The sequence below is a fragment of the Schistocerca americana genome, chromosome X (genome assembly GCF_021461395.2).
Source record: "Schistocerca americana isolate TAMUIC-IGC-003095 chromosome X, iqSchAmer2.1, whole genome shotgun sequence".
Taxonomy (NCBI): domain Eukaryota; kingdom Metazoa; phylum Arthropoda; class Insecta; order Orthoptera; family Acrididae; genus Schistocerca; species Schistocerca americana.
The window spans coordinates 473,879,418-473,897,814 of record NC_060130.1 but is presented as its reverse complement, the minus strand read 5'-3'; the positions used below and the strand labels follow the sequence as shown (position 1 = coordinate 473,897,814).

The 18,397-nt window shown below is 44.6% G+C and overlaps 1 protein-coding gene across 1 annotated transcript in view; it reads right to left on the bottom strand.

Annotated features, from left to right (window-relative positions):
• Positions 1 to 18,397, bottom strand: part of LOC124554842 — a 511,599-nt gene that overhangs the window by 23,156 nt on the left and 470,046 nt on the right. The window contains exon 46 of the mRNA XM_047128504.1: positions 15,716 to 15,753. Coding sequence (XP_046984460.1) covers positions 15,716 to 15,753 — 38 coding nt within the window. The remainder of the gene's footprint in view (positions 1 to 15,715; positions 15,754 to 18,397) is intronic.

Here is an 18,397-nt window from a genome sequence, read left to right as displayed (position 1 = left end):
TTTGTATTGCAGGTCTTCCACAGACTATTGTTTCCGACAATGGCCCACAATTCATGTCCGCAGACTTTCAGTCATTCTGCAAGGCCAATGGTATTCAACATCTGACATCCGCGCCGTTTTCGCCTCAGTCAAACGTTGCCGCCGAATGACTGGTCCGGACTATCAAGTCACAGATGTTGAAGCTGAAAGAGTCGCATTCTCGGGAGGACGCATTATTGCTCTTTTTGTCTTCGTATCGCTCTCAGCCCCGAGATGGTCGCTCGCCGGCTGAGTTGCTCCACGGTCGTCCTCATCGAACCTTGATGTCTTTGCTACATCCGCCGCATCAGGTTCCTGTGCAGCGGCAGACGCTTGCTTTTGCTCCAGGCGACGTTGTCTACTATCGCGGTTCACAGCGTTGGCTCGCAGGGCGCATTCTTCGCTGCCTCGGCCTCGCTATGTATCTGGTTTTGGGGGCCTCTGGTGAGGTGCGTCGGCATCTCAATCAGCTGCGCCTCTGTCGTCGCACGGGTTCTGCCGCTCCCTGTCTGCTTTCAGTGACGGTGCTGTCCGGTCAGTGCCCTGGGGACCCATCTACTGGCTCGCCTCATCCCCAGGTGTTACCGACGCTGCCTTCCATTTTGCCCCATGGCGTCGTGCCGCCGCCGCCTGTTATCCCGCCAGCGGCGCCCGCAGAGGACGCGTCGCTGCTGCCGCCGGGCGCCTCCCTATGTCACGCGCCACCGATTGCTTCCCGTGACCAGCTGTCAGCTGACATGGAACTCTTGCCCGCTCCGGACCAGATGTCGTCTTCGTCAGTCGGGTGCTCCGACTCGATGGAGGTCGACCCGTTGGCCCCTCCTGACTATCTACGGGCGCATACACCGCATGTTGGCGTGCACCCTGGACTAGGTTTTCAGGCGTTTCCTAGCTCCCCTCGGACCGAATGGCAGGGTGCGGGTGGCACAGCCTTGCCTGTTGTTAGGCTCCCCACCTCGTCGCATACGCCAACATGGGGTCCTCTCCACGGCGGGCAGAAGCCTTATACCACAACCGTCCGCCGATTTGCGGGGGAGGAATGTGGTGTCACCGCCAGACACCACACTTGCTAGGTGGTAGCCTTTTAAATTGGCCGCGGTCTGCTAGTATACGATGGACCCGCGTGTCGCCACTGTCAGTGATAGCAGACCGAGCGCCACCACACGGCAGGTCTAGAGAGACTTACTAGCACTCGCCCAGTTGTACAGCCGACTTTGCTAGGAAAGGTTCACTGAGAATTACGCTCTCATTTGCCGAGATGATAGTTAGCATAGCCTTCAGCTAAGTCAATTGCTACAACCTAGCAAGGCGCCAATTATCCTTTGCTATGTATCTAATGACGCATATACTGTATCAACAAGACCATGTTCACCAATTGTGGATTAAAGTTTAGTATTCCAGCAGCTACGTACTTTTCTCTATAGCATTCATTACGGATCCTGTTTCAGACCTCACGCCAGCCTGCGTGAGTTTAATCGCGTGCCTTTCGGTTACCCGTCACTGTGGATTGGCTGTCTTGCCAGTCCACAACACAAACAACTCATGTCTAGAAATAATCATCACGAGTGAGAAGACTTGATGTTATCAAGATGAACCTACTACAAAATGACAGTCTGGAAATTCACATGAAGGTTCAACACTTTGATGACATAACCGATGTTCAAGCTAATGTGACAAGTTGGACAAAATGTCAAAGAAGGACTTTTCTGACAGTTTCGTATGGTAGTGCTAATGTTCTGTGCATTGTTCTCAAGTGGGGGGAGGCTACATAGAATACTGTAAGTCTTAAAATTATCATCTTAACGTTTCTACATTTTTTATTAATCCTGACCTGAAACTTTTTGGTCTGGTGGGGTATACTACTGGGGCGACATACTACAGAAGCTTCAACGCCCATTTTGCAAATGTACCGGATAGATGCTTCATGCTTGTCAATCTGCATAAATAATGGCAGTCAGTCACAACAGGAAATGGTCTATCATATCAACTTACTGATTGCCTAAGAAACTGCAAGACACACTTTCTTACTCATAAAGTGGCTCTCATAGTTAGGAACATACTGTGGAGTTGCAAGGCATCACACTTTCTGCACCTTCCTGGTTTTTCACTAGAACTGGGCCTATCTTTTAATCACGAGCATCAGAGTGTAGTTACATCCCTGTATTCTTGTCAAAAAGTGCCATGAGTGGAAAAGATGTCAGTGTCTCCTTCAAGATATGGGAAGATCTTCTTGTTGGTCTTAGAAAATTTTGTGTCTTTGTAGTGGTCATGTCATCCAACTGAAATTCTTTGAGAAGCATCTGTAGCACAATACTTCCTAAGGAAACCTCGCACTTCATAAATTTGCAGAGTACTTAAAAATCTGTCATGCCTCTTACATTTTCTGGATCCAGACACACTCAATTCCAATCAACTATATTCCAGTTACAATTACTTTGTGGCTGATAGCCAGTCGAGCAGTAGAGGCCAGCCACCAGCCAATCACTGTTCTTTGTCAAATGACACTTTCTCCCTGGATTGCATGTATTGCAGGTTACGTGCAGCACTTATAAAGCAAGAATGGCTGCATACCAGCAACATTTTCTGCCCCCCCCCCCCCCCCACTCTCCCTGCCACTGCCAAATACCCATCACAAAGTAGTAATTTTAGGCAGAGTACAGGAACTCCAAGACTTTTACATGCTGGCCATTTGTCTCAAATTGCTCTATCACATATAAACTTCATAACATTAGTCAAATGGCTTACATGTGGTTCAAATATCTTCCAAGAAAATGATAATGTCATCACAATGGGAAAGAAACATTGTATATTTATGAAGCCAAAGCAGGTTGTCTATCATATGCCCAAAGGTGGCTTTGTACATTGTACATTCAAAACAGTATAACACTGATCTCTCAGAGGCCATCCATTATTATGAAAGCACACTTTTCCCAGTTAGTCTCACCATCCTCAATCTGTCAGTCTGGAATGGAAAAATACTTCACTCCTTTCAAACAGTTCATGCCATCAGTTCAAAGCAATGGTAAAAAATCCTTTATGGTTATTTTGTTCAGCCACTTGCAATCAACACAAATGCCATACATCATCTTTCTTCTTCACGAGGACCCTAGCGGATGACCAAGGACTCTCGATGACTGACTGATGATGACCTGAAGCTTCTTCTCAATTTCCTTTTGAATATCCATTGCACAGCTGCAAAAACCACATAAAAGCATTGACTGAGGGGGGGATGAGCCCTAGTGTTGGTATGGTTTTCACACTGGGTTGGCTAGTCTGCCTTGTCTCCTCTCCAGATTTGAATGCACTGAAAAATTTATGCAGAATGGCCAATATTCACTGAAGTCAACACAGGACTTATTGGCAGCTGGATGTAGATTCCTCTGATGAGTAGCCCATGATTTGGCAGTGTGATATGATTCTCCATTGATGGCAGTGACCTGACCTCCTGGGAATGGTTTGGCTTTACCTATCCACATACACGCAAGGATGAGTTGTGACTATTCATGGCAACTGGTGACCCACTGCTCTCCTTGTCTACTTGTGATGGTTATCATCATCTTTAGCACACAGATCTGTTTTGTGAGCATGAAGACCTTTTTTTTCACTCCACTAAAAATCCACAGGTTAGCTGAGCTTCCATGTTGTTGATTAGAACTCACTGATGAAGATTTGATAAGTGTATCTTCAATAGTTGACAGTCATTGAGAGCAGACATTCTTGTGTGAACTTCTTTGAGTAGCATCATCAATTCAGAGCTCTGATCTTGCATTTCATGACTGCTTGTGACACCTGCAAGAAGTTCTATCCTAAGGTAATACTGTGGCTGCATTTTCATAAAACAACAAATTTGAAGAGTTGTTTTGTGTCACAGATACCCACTGTCACAACACAGGTTCTGCCAGCTGGACATATTTTCCATTTGCAACCATCTGCACAATGGCCTTTGAATATCCAGATATAATACACTGACAGAAAAATAATTGCAACACCAAGGAGGAAAAAAAGTTGGTAGGTGTGTTTCTACATCTGAAAAATTATGTCCACTCCTATTTCAAGCCCATCACATTACAGTGGCACCAGTAGAGAATGCTAACCAGGTTTGCTTTAAATTCACGTTGTGACAGTCATCATGAGCATTACTTAACTTTGAGATTGGATGCGGTGAGTTGTTTGTCAAGAATGCCTTTAAGGTAATAAAGGCACCATTATCAGCACCTCACAAGATTGAATTAGACCATGTGGTAGAGCTCCGAGAAGCTGGATGTTCATTCTGTGATATTACAGAAAGTGTTGTTAGGAATGTAGCCACTGCACATGACTGCTGGCAGCAGTCGCCACAAGACTGTACAGTTGCAAGACCAGTCTCTGGCTGGCCATGTGGCACTACTGACAGAAAAGATAATTGTGTTTGGCATATGGCTCTGGTGCATCATACAGCAATTGCAGCAGCAATCTGAGCACCAGTTGGCACCACAGTAACATAACAAACTGTTCCAAACTGGATACCTGAAGGACAGCTCCAGGCCTGATGCCATGTAACGTGCATTCCACTGACTGCCATTTGCGATTTCAGCTGTATGAAGTGAGAGCTCATTGGTGAGTAGGGTGGAGGTCTGTTGTTTTTTCTGACGAAAGCTAGTGTTGCCTCAGTGCCATTGATGCCTTGTGTTGGTTAGGAGGAGGCCAGCAGAACACCTGCAACCAACCTGTCTGCACGCTACACACACTGGACCTACAACTAGAGTTATGGTCTGAGGTGTCATTTTGTATCATAGCATGTGCACCCCTTTCATTAATGAACTGTATCCTAAAGAGTGTTTTCCAACAGGATAATGCTCACCCACATACCACTCTTGTAACCCATACATAGTTTTGGCATGTTGTCTTGGCTTGCTTCATCACCAGACCTGTCTCCAGCTGAGCACATGTGGGACACCATCAGACAACTCTTGCATCCTTTTTTTTTATGAACTACATTTTAACCATCAGCTGTTTATTTGTCCCATTAGCCATCAACCAGTTTTAGTTATTAAGCATCATCCATGATATAGGGTACAACAGATTGGTTAAAAGCATTGCACATTTTTTTAAAGCTGAACAACATTGAAATTATCCAGTGAAAATGTACAAGCACCGGACATAATCTGTCTTGGAATACTGACAGTCATATCTCATGTCAAATAGACAGACATCTTATTTTCCTTGTGACATCTGTCTATTTGACATGAGATGTGACTGTCAGTATCCTAAGACAAATTATGTCAGGTGTTTGAACAATTTCATTGGATAATTTTCATATTGTTCAGCTTCAGAGGAATATGGGATGCTTTTAACTAAATCCTGGATGTTGGTTAATAACCGGAACCAGTAGATGACTAATGGGACAAATAAACAACTGATGATTAAAATGCATTTTTAAAAATACTTTACAGCTGTTGAACCTCACCTTATGGAAACATTACAAACTACAGCTTCATTCACAAACAGTATTAACTGTCTCTGTACAAACTGACCATCTGTAACAGGAAAGAACTCTATCCGACAAACTGATATCTGACACCTGCACAACATGATGCGTGCTTGCATTCAACATTCTGGCTGTGACACAGGTTACTAATGTACCAGCATTTCTCATTTGCACAGGCTTATCTCATTATTACATTAGCCTATGCTCTGGCAATGTTAGTCACGTAAATACTGGGCGGTTATAATTCATCTTTCTCTATTTAACATGTTATAACACAGAAAATATTACAGTACGAGTACAAAACTTGGTAGCATTAATGTCCAGAGTATGGGGCATACGACTTCCATGCGTCACAGCGCCACTGTCCTGTTCCAACTATGACCACCAGGTGCCGTGATTCACAGTCTCATACACTTGACCAGTCATGGTGCACTTGTTGACGTGTCAACATGTGCTTGGACAAAAGCAGCAGGGCATTATTGGTGAAGCTCTATTATCAAAACAAAAGTAATGGCTGCAGCTGCACTTCAAGAATATCACCAACTGAAAGGATTATGGAAGGGTACTTTTTCTCTACCTGCTGTGGGGAGCATGATGATGAAATTCGAATAAACTGGAGAACTGAGCGTCATGCCAGGAAGAGGCCGATGACCGGTTGCACCACAGGTGGTTGATGAAATCACTGTTGCTATGGCAGACAATGCTGCACGCTATTCCTGATCATCAGGCAGTGCGCATGCTCTGTCATGACAGTTGAACAACCCACGGTCACTGTATGGAAGGTGCTTTGAACCATTCTCACATGGTAGCCATATCGTACAGCAGTTTGCACCACAGGATACACAACGATTGCCAGGATTGAAATTGACAAGGGCTGGTTCTGGACAATCCTATAGGCAGACGAAGCTCATTTTTCTCTGCAGGTGAGGTGAACACACAGAATTGCCAAATGTGTAGATCTTCACTTCCAGTCATTGTACATGTAGTTCCTTTGTATGGTGAGTGTGTCACCGTGTGGTGTAGCTCCATGGCTACATTAATCATTCGTCCACTCTTTTTTGAATAGGTTAGTGCTCCAGCACCTGCTGTGTAGTGTGACTGGCCAGCATTACTGCGATATGCTTCGCCAGCATGTCATACCCGTCCTATAGGAGAGAGATGCATCGCACTTGACTGTTTTCATGAAAGATGAGGCATCACCGCACATTGCTCGTGAAGTTCACCAGCTTCTCTGAAACACATCTGGAAAAACTTAATTATCAGCCAATCATTTCGAAATGCTTGGCCAGCACGAACACCTGATCTCACTCCCTGTAATTTCATGCTGATCTGAAGCGCAGCATATCAAGAGAGGTAGCCAGCATACCCATGTACATGCTTTGTTCTGCTGTGCAGAATGCAATCCTGCACTTTTAGACTCTTCTGGACACTAATGGGTGCCATATTGAGCCCTTTTTGTAGCAGTAATGGTACCGGTATGTATCGTATGATGTACCATAGCAGCACACTGAAAGTGTTTCAATTGAACTTATTCTCCATTTTTTTTCTTCCTCACATCCTTGACATTAATGCTACCAAGTTTGGCACTGATATGGTAATTAGTTTCCGTGTTGTAATGTGTTAAATAGGGAAAGTTTAATTATAGCCACCTGGTATGTTACCTAGACAAACGGATTCCGAAATTTCATTGCTCTACATTTATTATACTCTGGTGTTGCGATTTTTTTTCTGTCAGTATATTATAAAGGATGAGCCAGTCAGTAGAAAAATTTTAATTTATTTTATTAGCTCCCAGAAGTAACTTCATTTTTCCATTACAGCCAAGCCTTGGCCGGCAGCGTCGGCTGCCACGCTGCAGTGCGCGCCCTGTGCATGTTTACTGGCACAGCCACAGCCCGTGTGGAGCAAATGTGGTGGCCAGTGGGCACATTCCATGCGCAAAGTGCACGGCATCTTGCCGGAAAGAATTAAGTGTAGCGACAAAGTCGCTACGGAAACGGATCCCACTTCTGCCACCAGTTGTACACGATGGGCAGATGGGAAGGCAGTGGGCGTAATTAATTCATCAGGATAACATTTAGACAAAGGTCATTTATTGGCAAAAGCATGATAAAAAGGGGTCACATAGCCAGGCCTAGGGAGGTGAGGGTGAGCCAGAAGGTAAAGGATGGCGAAGGTTGGTATCTGCGAAAACTAAGTCCACAGTCCCGCAGCACCGGGAGAAGCGGAAGATGTTCACTGCTACAGGGTGCGCGTCCGACTTACAGGAGAGCAAGAAAACAAGAGTGTGGGCCCAGCAATGAGCGGCCGGGTATATTCAATGCACCGTGCGGCTTCCTCCACCCTGATTGGTCGGGATCGAGAAAACCGTGCGGACGGCATGGAACTTTCCAGAGCGCCGCCTGCTAAGCAACGCCTGGGGCAGCATTACCTCGTCAGCACACGAGGGAGGCACGGGATCAAGGTGCTCTTCCTCATTGCTGACTTCCTGTTGCTAGACCGTGGGACGAAAGAATCTACAGGCAGCCAATATTGCCAGCCATGACTTTGCCGTAATGGAAAAATGAAGTTACTTCTGGGAGCTAATGAAAGAAATTAAAATTTTCCTACAAACTGGCTCATCCTTTACAATATTATTCAGCTGGTGACAAGAAGCATTATACGTCACAGAAAATAATGCCTCAGAACTGACTAAAACCTGAACAGATTTGTCATCAAAACCACTGCTGTTCTGTACTATTCAAGTAAAAGTAGATGTTGGCACAAAAGTAGACGTTTGTGACACACACAATTTCATCCACCTGTTGTATTTATCAGTAAGTTCAAATTCCTTTAGCTATTTTGTTGGATCCTGGTTAGCTTCAGCTGAAAATACAGCATCAGAATCATTACACATTACACTCATTGAAACAAACAAATGTGGCTCAAAACCCAAAAATTGTTCCACACTCATGCACTTGAATTGACCACAACATCTCATATGTGTTAAAACAACAGAGAAAAAGTACAAGTAACTATACACGAGTTTAAAACACAATTAAAATGAGAAAGGAGCTAAAAGAAAGGTGCAGGCAAATGTCACTGGCTGACCACTTACAAAAAGCGTGGGTGAGCTAGTAATTCCGTTAACATATGAAAACCATCTCCCTAAATTCTTGGGAAAGATGTTGGAAACTTAACAAAACTTTAAAACTCAAACCACATTCGTTTGAACATTACTTAACATACTGGACCGATCCATCAGAAAATCTGTGATGGTGTACTGGTTGGGAAATGAAATACAGTCCAATAAAATGTGGTGCACAGTGATCTGTATGCCACAAACACCACAAAGTGGTGGGTCCTCTCGCCGTAGCAAGAGGCCAGGCATGATAGTGCTGTGCCCTATGCGAAGACGAGTAAGGAGGACCTTATCACATCGACATTCCTGGAAGGAGGTACTCCATGGCTCCATTGCGGCTTTTATAGATGGAGCTTATTGTCTGCCACTCCCAGCCACTTGTCTTCCCACTGCCGCTTGACTTAGTACCTCAACAATGAGGTGATAGCCTGCAGTGGGATGGTACACTGAAATAACTGAGGATCACAACACACCTTCCTGGCTGCTACATCCACCCTTTCATTCCCCACGATATCCATGTGCCCAGGTACACAGTAAAAAGACACCTCCTTTTCCACTCATTACAGTTGAAGGCAGGCATTCTGGATTATTTTATCTGCTGGGTACAAACATTGGAGACAATGAAGGGCACTCAAAGAATCAGAACAGACAAGAAATTTAGCACTGGAAGAACATCTCATCTGCTCCAGTGCCATCACATATAATTCTGTGTCAAAGAGAGTAAATGCTTGAAGCAGTTGGAGCTTGAGGACTTCATCTGGGAAAACGACAGAGCAACAAACAGAGTCCCCCTCTTTGGAAACATCCACGAAGACAGCTACATAGTTGGGATGCTCAGTTAAAATGTCAGAAAATATAGCATTAAAAACAGGAGGAGGAGTGCAATCTCTCCTATACTGCACTAAATCTAAAAATCACCCAAGGCCTCTCCAGTAACCAGGGTGGCAGACAGTTAAAACCTTGGATTTGGGGTTTACTCACTCCACATCAAGTGACTCCAGCACATGCTGCGCGCAGATCCCAAACAGCATTGTGGCTCATGGACGGTTGGAGAAAAGGCGTTCCACAAGTGGACGAACAACAGTATGGTATGCGGGTGACGCCGGAGGTGTGAGGAACTTACATGCCTTATGCACCATGACGAGCTGGTGGTTCGCACGCCTCACCACAGAGACTAGGTATGAGGCTGGTCCTATAAGCACGCATGGCCAGCCAAATCCCCTCATGGTGGACAGCATTAATGATATTCAAATAAGAAGGTCTTGCCGATCCATATACCGTGCATGTGACTGTAGGCTTTCCCGGTGTGAACTATTGATGAAGGTTTCTCGGGTATCCAGCTGGGTGGTAGCATTGATATATCGCGATGCAATGCTACCACTGGGCTGGAGACCTGAGAAACCTTCATCAACAGTTTATACTGGGAAAGCCCACAGTCACATATATGACACCTCTATGAGGAGGAAATAGTCTGCAGCTTCAAACGGCTGTAGAGAGAACGCTCCAGAAAAGCAAAACTTCTCAGTACACTGGCTTTGCTACAACACTGTCGTGACACTATGCCAGAAGATGGGTAGTATGACACTTCCCGAAACGTCACGATATATCAATGCTACCACCTGGCTGGAGACGCGAGAAACCTTCATCAACCATATATCATGCACCTGTAGTCTAGTCATGAAAGCATGAAAGTGCTATAAAATTGGAGAAGAAATGGCCTGTCCTCTCCCCAAGACCTGTGGCTATGGCACTTTATGATGTTCATGTGCCTTGAGGGTTCTGGCTTTCAGGTCTCTCAGGTGTGGCAACAACAACAACAACAACAACAACCTGGAATAAAAAATAAGGCCCAGAAACCTCACTGAGTTTCTAAAATGTAGGACTGAGTTTCCTTATATGCAACTCAGGTAAATTAACAAGACAATGAGAACAATTAAAATGAACACACACACACACACACACACACACACACACACACACACACACACTTATCTGCAGAAAACTGAAAACCCATCTTTGCAGCCAACCCCACAAACCTCCGCAATTTAAGTTGCACCTGACAGTTTGCTGTTGCAACATTGGTGAAGGAAGAGAAAACAGCAAAATCATCCAGAAATAAGGAGCGCTGTACACCGACCATTGCTGTGAAAGTGATACTGTCAATGCCTATGGCAAAGAGGGTAACACTTAAAACACTGTCCCGAGGAACACCATTCTCCTGCTCAAAATGATCTGACAGCGTGTCACCGACTAAGGTTCTAAAACACTGCTGAGACAAGAAAGACTGTATGAAGATGGGGAGGTGGCCACAAAAGCCCCACTGACAGAGTTGTCCGAGAACACAGTGTCTCCAAATAGTATTGTACACCTTGCTGATATCGAAGAATACACCAATACAGTGATGTTTACATAGGAAAGCCTGCTGAAGAGCCACCTTGAGCAAGGTCAGATGGTCAACAGTCGACGAAAATCTCCAGAATCCACACTGAGAAGCGCTAAGGAGTTGTCTGGTCTCTAACAATGAGACCAGATGACAGTTAACCATTCGCTCCAGGATCTTTCCTACTCAGCTTGTAAAGGCAATACTCCGATAACTACTGCGACATGTGCAGTCCTTTCCTTGTTTGTGGAGAGGTACCAAATTTGCCTCTCTCCATGAGTTTGGTAATTGACCTGACTGCTGTATTAAATTAAAACATTTGAGGAGGATTTCAATTGATACTGCTGGCAAATGTCGAAGCATGAAGTACTGGATTTGATTGTGACCAGGTACGGTATCACGAGTCTCAGACAGTGACTACTCCAGCTCCCGCATGGAGAAAGGGCAGTTGTAAGACTCAGAATCAGGGGATCTGAAAACCAAATTGCCCCTCTCTACAGTCACATTGTACCGGTGAAATACTGGATCTCAGTTGGCCCTGGCAGTAGTTGTCGTCAATTGCTCCGCCAGTGTCTGAAAGATGGCTCCGGGTGTTGTTTGGAGACACCCCTTTTTCAGCACTGCTGCTGTCAGTAAATGACTGTGTTTATCAAAAATCCTCTGGATGGCTTCCCATACTTTTTTAGAACATGTGGAACGATTGAGAGTCCAGGAACACTTGCCATGACCTTTTCTTGCTATCCTTAATTACATGTTGAGCCTTGGCTCTGGTGCCTCTAAAGGCTATGAGTGTGTCAGCTGTCAGACAGCATTTAGAATGTCTGAGCCACACGCCTGTCCTGGATTGTTGAATGGCACTCATCTGTCCACCAAGGTACAGGTCACCTCCTAAGACCAACTGAGGACTTTGGAATCAATAGGTCAGTGGCAAGATGGATCACTTGTGTGATGTGGTCCACCCATTCCCGGACACTGTTGCAGTGTTCAAACAAAGCCAGCTGGCTGAACAGCATCCAGTTAGCCTTACTGACCATCCATTTTTGTGGCTTCTCTTCAGGAAATGCTCCATCCAAAATGTGAAAGCCGAGTGGGAGATGGGTCACTAGAATGGTCAGCAATGAGCTCCCACTGAACAGAGTCTGCAAGAGCTTGAGAGCAGAAAGAGAAGTCGATGGCTAAGAATGACCCAGTAGCAGTACAGAAATGAGTGTGAGTATCCATGTTGAGAGTGCGCAGCTCATGAGATGTCATGAGGCTTTCCAAAACCTGACCCCAAGGGCAAGTATAGATTGAGTCCCACAAGACATGATGGGCACTGAAGTCTCCCAAGAGGAGAAATGGTCATGGGAGTTGTTCCACAAGACCTACGAGAGTCTCAGAGGCTAATGGATCTTGTGGAGGGAGATACAGGGAGCGCACAGTGATCCTCCAAGAGCAGACGAGTGATTCGCATTATTGACAAACACAGGAACACCTCTCTTGGCTCTGTCCCCAGTTAGGTCATCCTTGCGGTGAAAGGTATAGCCTTGTAGCATAGGAGTGTCAGTGGCTTTAAAAATATGTTTCTTGTATACACAGTCACATGGGGCGTTACTGCACTAGCAGTTTCAGTTCTTCCACATGTGCCCTGAAGTGATTATTGTTCCATTGTAATGTTGGAGCCTCTATCATGTGAGCTGAGCTTTCACCCAGTCTTTTTGCTGAGCACACGAGCCTGTAATGGGCGTGGAGCATGGGGCGAAACGATTACCCCAGTCAGACAACGTCCATTACTTCTACCAAAGAGTCAAGGGAGACATCAAACAGTATGAAATTGACATAATCAGACTGCTTACTTCCCAACTCCATCGGTAGCTCAGATGGTAGAGCACTTGCCCGCGAAAGGCAAAGGTCCCGAGTTCGAGTCTCGGTCGGGCACACAGTTTTAATCTGCCAGGAAGTTTCAGACAGTCTACCTGGTTTAGCAAAACTGTGACTCACCCAAGGAGCCGACATATTTCCAGTGATCGACAGTTGTATCCCAATGGTTCTGGGCCCACTGCAATCATTATTGAAATGTTGCAGGGTCAACATGTGAACACATGGGGATGGTCTGCTGCACAGCTACATTTTCAACAATGTATGATGAACGGTGTGCTCTGAAAAACTTGGGCGTGCACCAGCATTGTGCACTTTTGGCAGGGGTGCCACAGACCACGATCTATCCTACTTTACAGAGCATTAAGTTCCAAAGCCCATATTCTGTGAAGAGTTGTGGATGTCCAACCATTCAGCATCTAGTAGTAGTTTTACTGTCCTCCTACCTCTTTCCATAGATGCTCATAACAGTAGCACCTGAACATTCCACCAGCTTTGCCATTTTTGAGATACCGGTTCATAGACACTGTGTAATAATAATCTGCCCTTTGTCAAAGTTTCTTATCTCAATGGATTTCCTTATTTGCAGCCCATACCTTCACCAGGTGAACCCTCGTCTGTATCTGCTCTGCTTACATACTTTTCCTACTGCTTCAGGTACCGTGGCACCACTAGGAAGCATCCAACATCACGATGGCAGTGGTCATAATGTTTTGGCTTTATCAGTGTATATTTTACATGGCTTAGTAAAACATCAGCCATAAAATTGGCGTGATCATTCATTTTGCCACACACACAGCTAGTGCGATACTCTTCTTTCCATCCAATGTTAATATTATTTTATTGGCAATATTTGAAGAAATGGCATGTTTGCTATAAGAGTCAAGAAAAAGCAGTGAATCAGCTATTGATCTTAACAAAAACTTAAACTACAAGAGTTGGGGGCCATAAACTCTGCTACTACTAATCACACGTCTACTATTTTATTACTACAGTAAGACAGCTGGTAAAATATAATTCATCATCTTGATGAATCAGTTTAAACTGCAGCTGAGAACCTTTTATATCAGTGTGTTTTAGGACACAAAAATATTTTGTACCTCTCCACACTTCTGCGTGTATACAAATCCAAGATTTGGGAGTATGGTTACAATCAAGCTGCCATCAAACAAAGCTTTGAAACTATTTAACAGCTTAAAATACACACGTTAAAAACGTTTTGCATCACCCAGTCCCCAGAACTCCTGAAGATATAGGTTGACTGTGGATATTGTATCATAGACACAGTCTCTTTGACTGTTCACAGATGTCACTAAACCCACCCAAAGATGTGAACAACCAGTGCCTATTAGATGGTGGGGTCCAACAGCCGATCAGTTCCAGTCATTCCACCAGAAAGGAAGTACACGGCTCATGTCTGTAGTTCAATCATGCCTAGATGGTCAGTACCACGGTTTGATCATGTCCGCATTGTTACTTTGTGCCTGGAAGAGCTCTCAATGAGGGAAGTGTCCAGGTGTCTCGGAGTGAACCAAATTGATGTTGTTCAGACACAGAGAGAGAGAGAGAGAGAGAGAGAGAGAGAGAGAGAGAGAGAGACAGACAGACAGACAGACAGACAGACAGGAACTGTCGATGACACGCCTTGCTCAGACAGACAGACAGACAGACAGCAACTGTCGATGACATGCCTCACTCAGGCCGCCCAAGGGCTACTACTGCAATGGATGACTGCTACCTATGGATTATGGCTTGGAGGAACGCTGAGAGCAACACCACCATGTTGAATAATGATTTTCGTGCAACCACAGGACATCGTGTTATGACTCAAACTGTGCGCAATAGGCTGCATAATGTGCAACTTCACTCCTGACATCCATGGCGAGGTTCATTTTTGCAACCATGACACCATGCAGCACGGTACAGATGAGCCTAACAACATGCCAAATGGACCGCCCAGGATTGCCATCACGTTCTTTTCACTGATGAGCATTGTGTATGCCTTCAACCATACAATCATTGGAGACGTGTTTAGAGGCAACCCAGTCAGGCTGAGTGCCTTACACACACTGTCCAACAAGTGCAGCAAAGGTGGAGGTTACCTGCTGTTTTGGGGTGGCATTATGTGGGACCGATATACACCACTGTTGGTCATTGAAGGGCCATAATGGCTGTACAATACGTGAATGCCATCCTCCGACGAATAATGCAACCATATTGGCAGCACATTGTCGAGGCATTCATCTTCATAGGCGACAATTCGCGTCCCCATTGTGCACATCTTGTGAATGACTTCCTTCAGAATAACGACATTGCTCGACTAGAGTGGCCAGCATGTTCTACAGACATGAACCCTATTGAACATGCCTGGGACAGATTGAAAAGGGCTGTTTATGGATGACAAGACCCACCAACCACACAGGGATCTACGCCGAATCGCTGTTGAGGAGTAGGACAATCTGGACCAACAGTGCCTTGATGAACTTGTGGACAGTATGCCACGACGAATACAGGCATGCATCAATGCAAGAGGACTTGCTACTGGGTATTAGAGGTAGTGGTGTGTACAGCAATCTGGACCACCACCTCTGAAGGTCTCGCTGTATGGTGGTACAACATGCATTGTGTGGTTTTCATGAGGAATAAAAATGACAGAAATGATGTTTATACTCCAATTTTCTGTACAGATTCCAGAACCGAGGTGATGCAAAACTTTTTTTGGTCTGTGTAGAAATATTATTTCACTTTCCAAGCACATTATTCCACACAAAGATAGATTATTGTCTATTGAGTATAAGTCGAATGCATTCTGTAGAAACCACCACTGGTCACATACACTGACTTCTTTGGAAAAAGGAATGAAAATCCTTACCTTATGTTACTCGACTTTCTGTCCCTCACGTGAGATTCCTGGAACAATATGTGAAAGTCTATTTTTTCAGCCTGTAGTAAATGTGCAACACACATCTAATATTATAGCACTACTAATTCAGTTTTACATCTTAAAATAATATGAATGAGATACTTATTTATAAAATATGGCTCACTTTAGAGCAATGGCTAACTCCTGCTGTTATTCATAGACACATGAAAATGTTGAATTTACTTTTGGCCAAATTAGAATATTATTTTTTCAAATGGTTAGCTGTCTAAAGTTAAAAAAAATTCGTCCTTCCTGTTACTAGTGTATCTTACGTATTCTACCTGGTAACTGCTACATTAATTGCTACTTTTTTCACAAATTTCTTTGAGGATAGACAGAACACAGACACTCAATAGGTTGGCATAGGATGATGCCATTTACTTACCCATTGCTGTACCATAGATTAGTTTGTAGGTAAGGAGAAGTAATTGTTGTTGAGGATGTAGTTTAACTTGGTGACCATCCATTTTAGTTTGTTTGTATTTTTTGTGATATGTCCATGTATTTTTACACTTTTTATTATTGACTATGAGCTGCTGTTATATTCATCTGTACCAATACAGAAATGTTTCCCTACCTCTAGTGAGACAGCAATCCTACCTAATGTTCCTTCATTGTTGCCTAGGTCATGAAATCCTCCCAAATGGCCTCACCATCAAATTATCCATCTCTGGCTGCAACGTGTCTTTCCACAATGAACTCTACCTGTTTAAATTCTGTCTGTCCATAGCCCTCATCAACTTAGCCTTACAAAACCATATACATCAGGTTCAAACCACCTTGATCTACATTCTCTCCACCATACGAAACCCTTGGCTGCCAACAATTAGAGCAGCATGCACAATGCCACCTCAAAAAAAAAAAAAAGAGTTCAATGTATTCACCTCACACTCCCACCTTTGACTACCACTATCCATCACCACCAGAGCCTGCCTCAAACTTCCTCTGAATCCCTACATATCCGCCAAATGCTGCCTTGAAGACATATGACATTTACCACATCTGCAAAAATTCACTCGCTCCACCCTACAGATCCCAGAGCCTAAACAGACCTGCAACACAGTCATGAACTTGTTGTCCACAATCCTCAATCCCAAAGAAGTATCAATCAGTTCAAAGACCCCACATTTTGCCCCACTTCCAAATTAAATTACACTGGACTTGTCCCCTTTACCCAGTACCTATAGGCAAACATTTTTTTACCATTAATCCTACCAATCAGATCAAAACCAATTCTGAATCCCACCCTACTCAATTTACTCCTCCATCTGATTCTGATACCCCACCATCCCCAAATAATCCCCTGTTCACTTTCCAGAATTCCCTAACCTTGAACCTTGCATCACCATCATTCCCCACATCCATCAACATGAAAACCAATCTCACATCCACAGACAGAACTACAATCCACCACCTAAAAACTGATACTCACCTTACTACATTACCTGCCAAGCAAGGCCATTATGATTATGAATTGCAGGGACTACCTGGTGAAGGGAATCTGCCAGCTGTTAGGCACGTCCATCTACAAGCCCTGCCACAGTGAACCCATTCCAGAAATCCAGCAGGATCTACAGTTCTTCCTCAAATCTCTAGGTACATCACAGAACATCTCCCCTGAGTCTATCTACCAACTCACCCCTCCACTCGCCGCACTCCTACCTTCAACATGCTTCCTAAAGCACTTAAGTCCAACCACCCAGGACATCTCCTCGTGTCTGGTTAACCCCCCCCCCCCCCCAAAAAAAGAGAATCTTTGCCCTTGTGGACCAACACTTTTAGCATATTATCTGTAACTTTCTCGCATACATAAAAGAATCCCACCAGTACCTCTACTGACTCTCCACAGTTCTTGTTCCTTTACCTACTGGCATCCTGCTTGTCCCTGTCAGTGCCACCCCCCTCCATATTAATATGCCCAATGACCATGGCCTTCTCGTTACTGAACGCTACCTTTCCCAATGCCTGACTGATCTCCTTCCTGGTCACCAGAACCAACTATATCCTCACCCAAAATTACCTCTCCATAAAACATATCAACCATAAACAAATCCAAAATTCAGCACTGGGTGCCCACATTACACCATCCTATGCCAACCTGTTTACGGGCTATCTCGAAGAATCCTCCCTAACCACCGTGAATCCAAAACCTTTAACACCTGGTTCAGATTCATTGATGACATCTTCATGATCAGAGTAGAGGGTGTATATTCCTCCAGATCCTCAAAACCTTCTCCCCCATTCACTTTACCGGGTCCTTCTCAGCCAAACAAGCCACCTTCCTCATTGTCAAACTCCACAAACTCCACCTAATGGATGGCTCCGCCAGTACCCCCCCCCCCCCCCCCCCCCCACACACACACCAAACCTACCAACCACCAACATCTCCAATTTGAAAACTGCCACCCATTTGACACAGAAAAGACCATTCCATATACAATAGCCACCCATGGTTATACCATCTGTAGTGATGAGCAGTCTAAATATTCTGAGGATCTCACTAAGGCCTTCAAAGACTGAAATTACTCTCCCCACCTTGTCTAGAAATAGATCCCCATGTCTTCTCCCTCCAGTTACCTACCATCCTGCACATACTCACTGCCCAGCCAAAACAGAGCATCCCTCCCATGA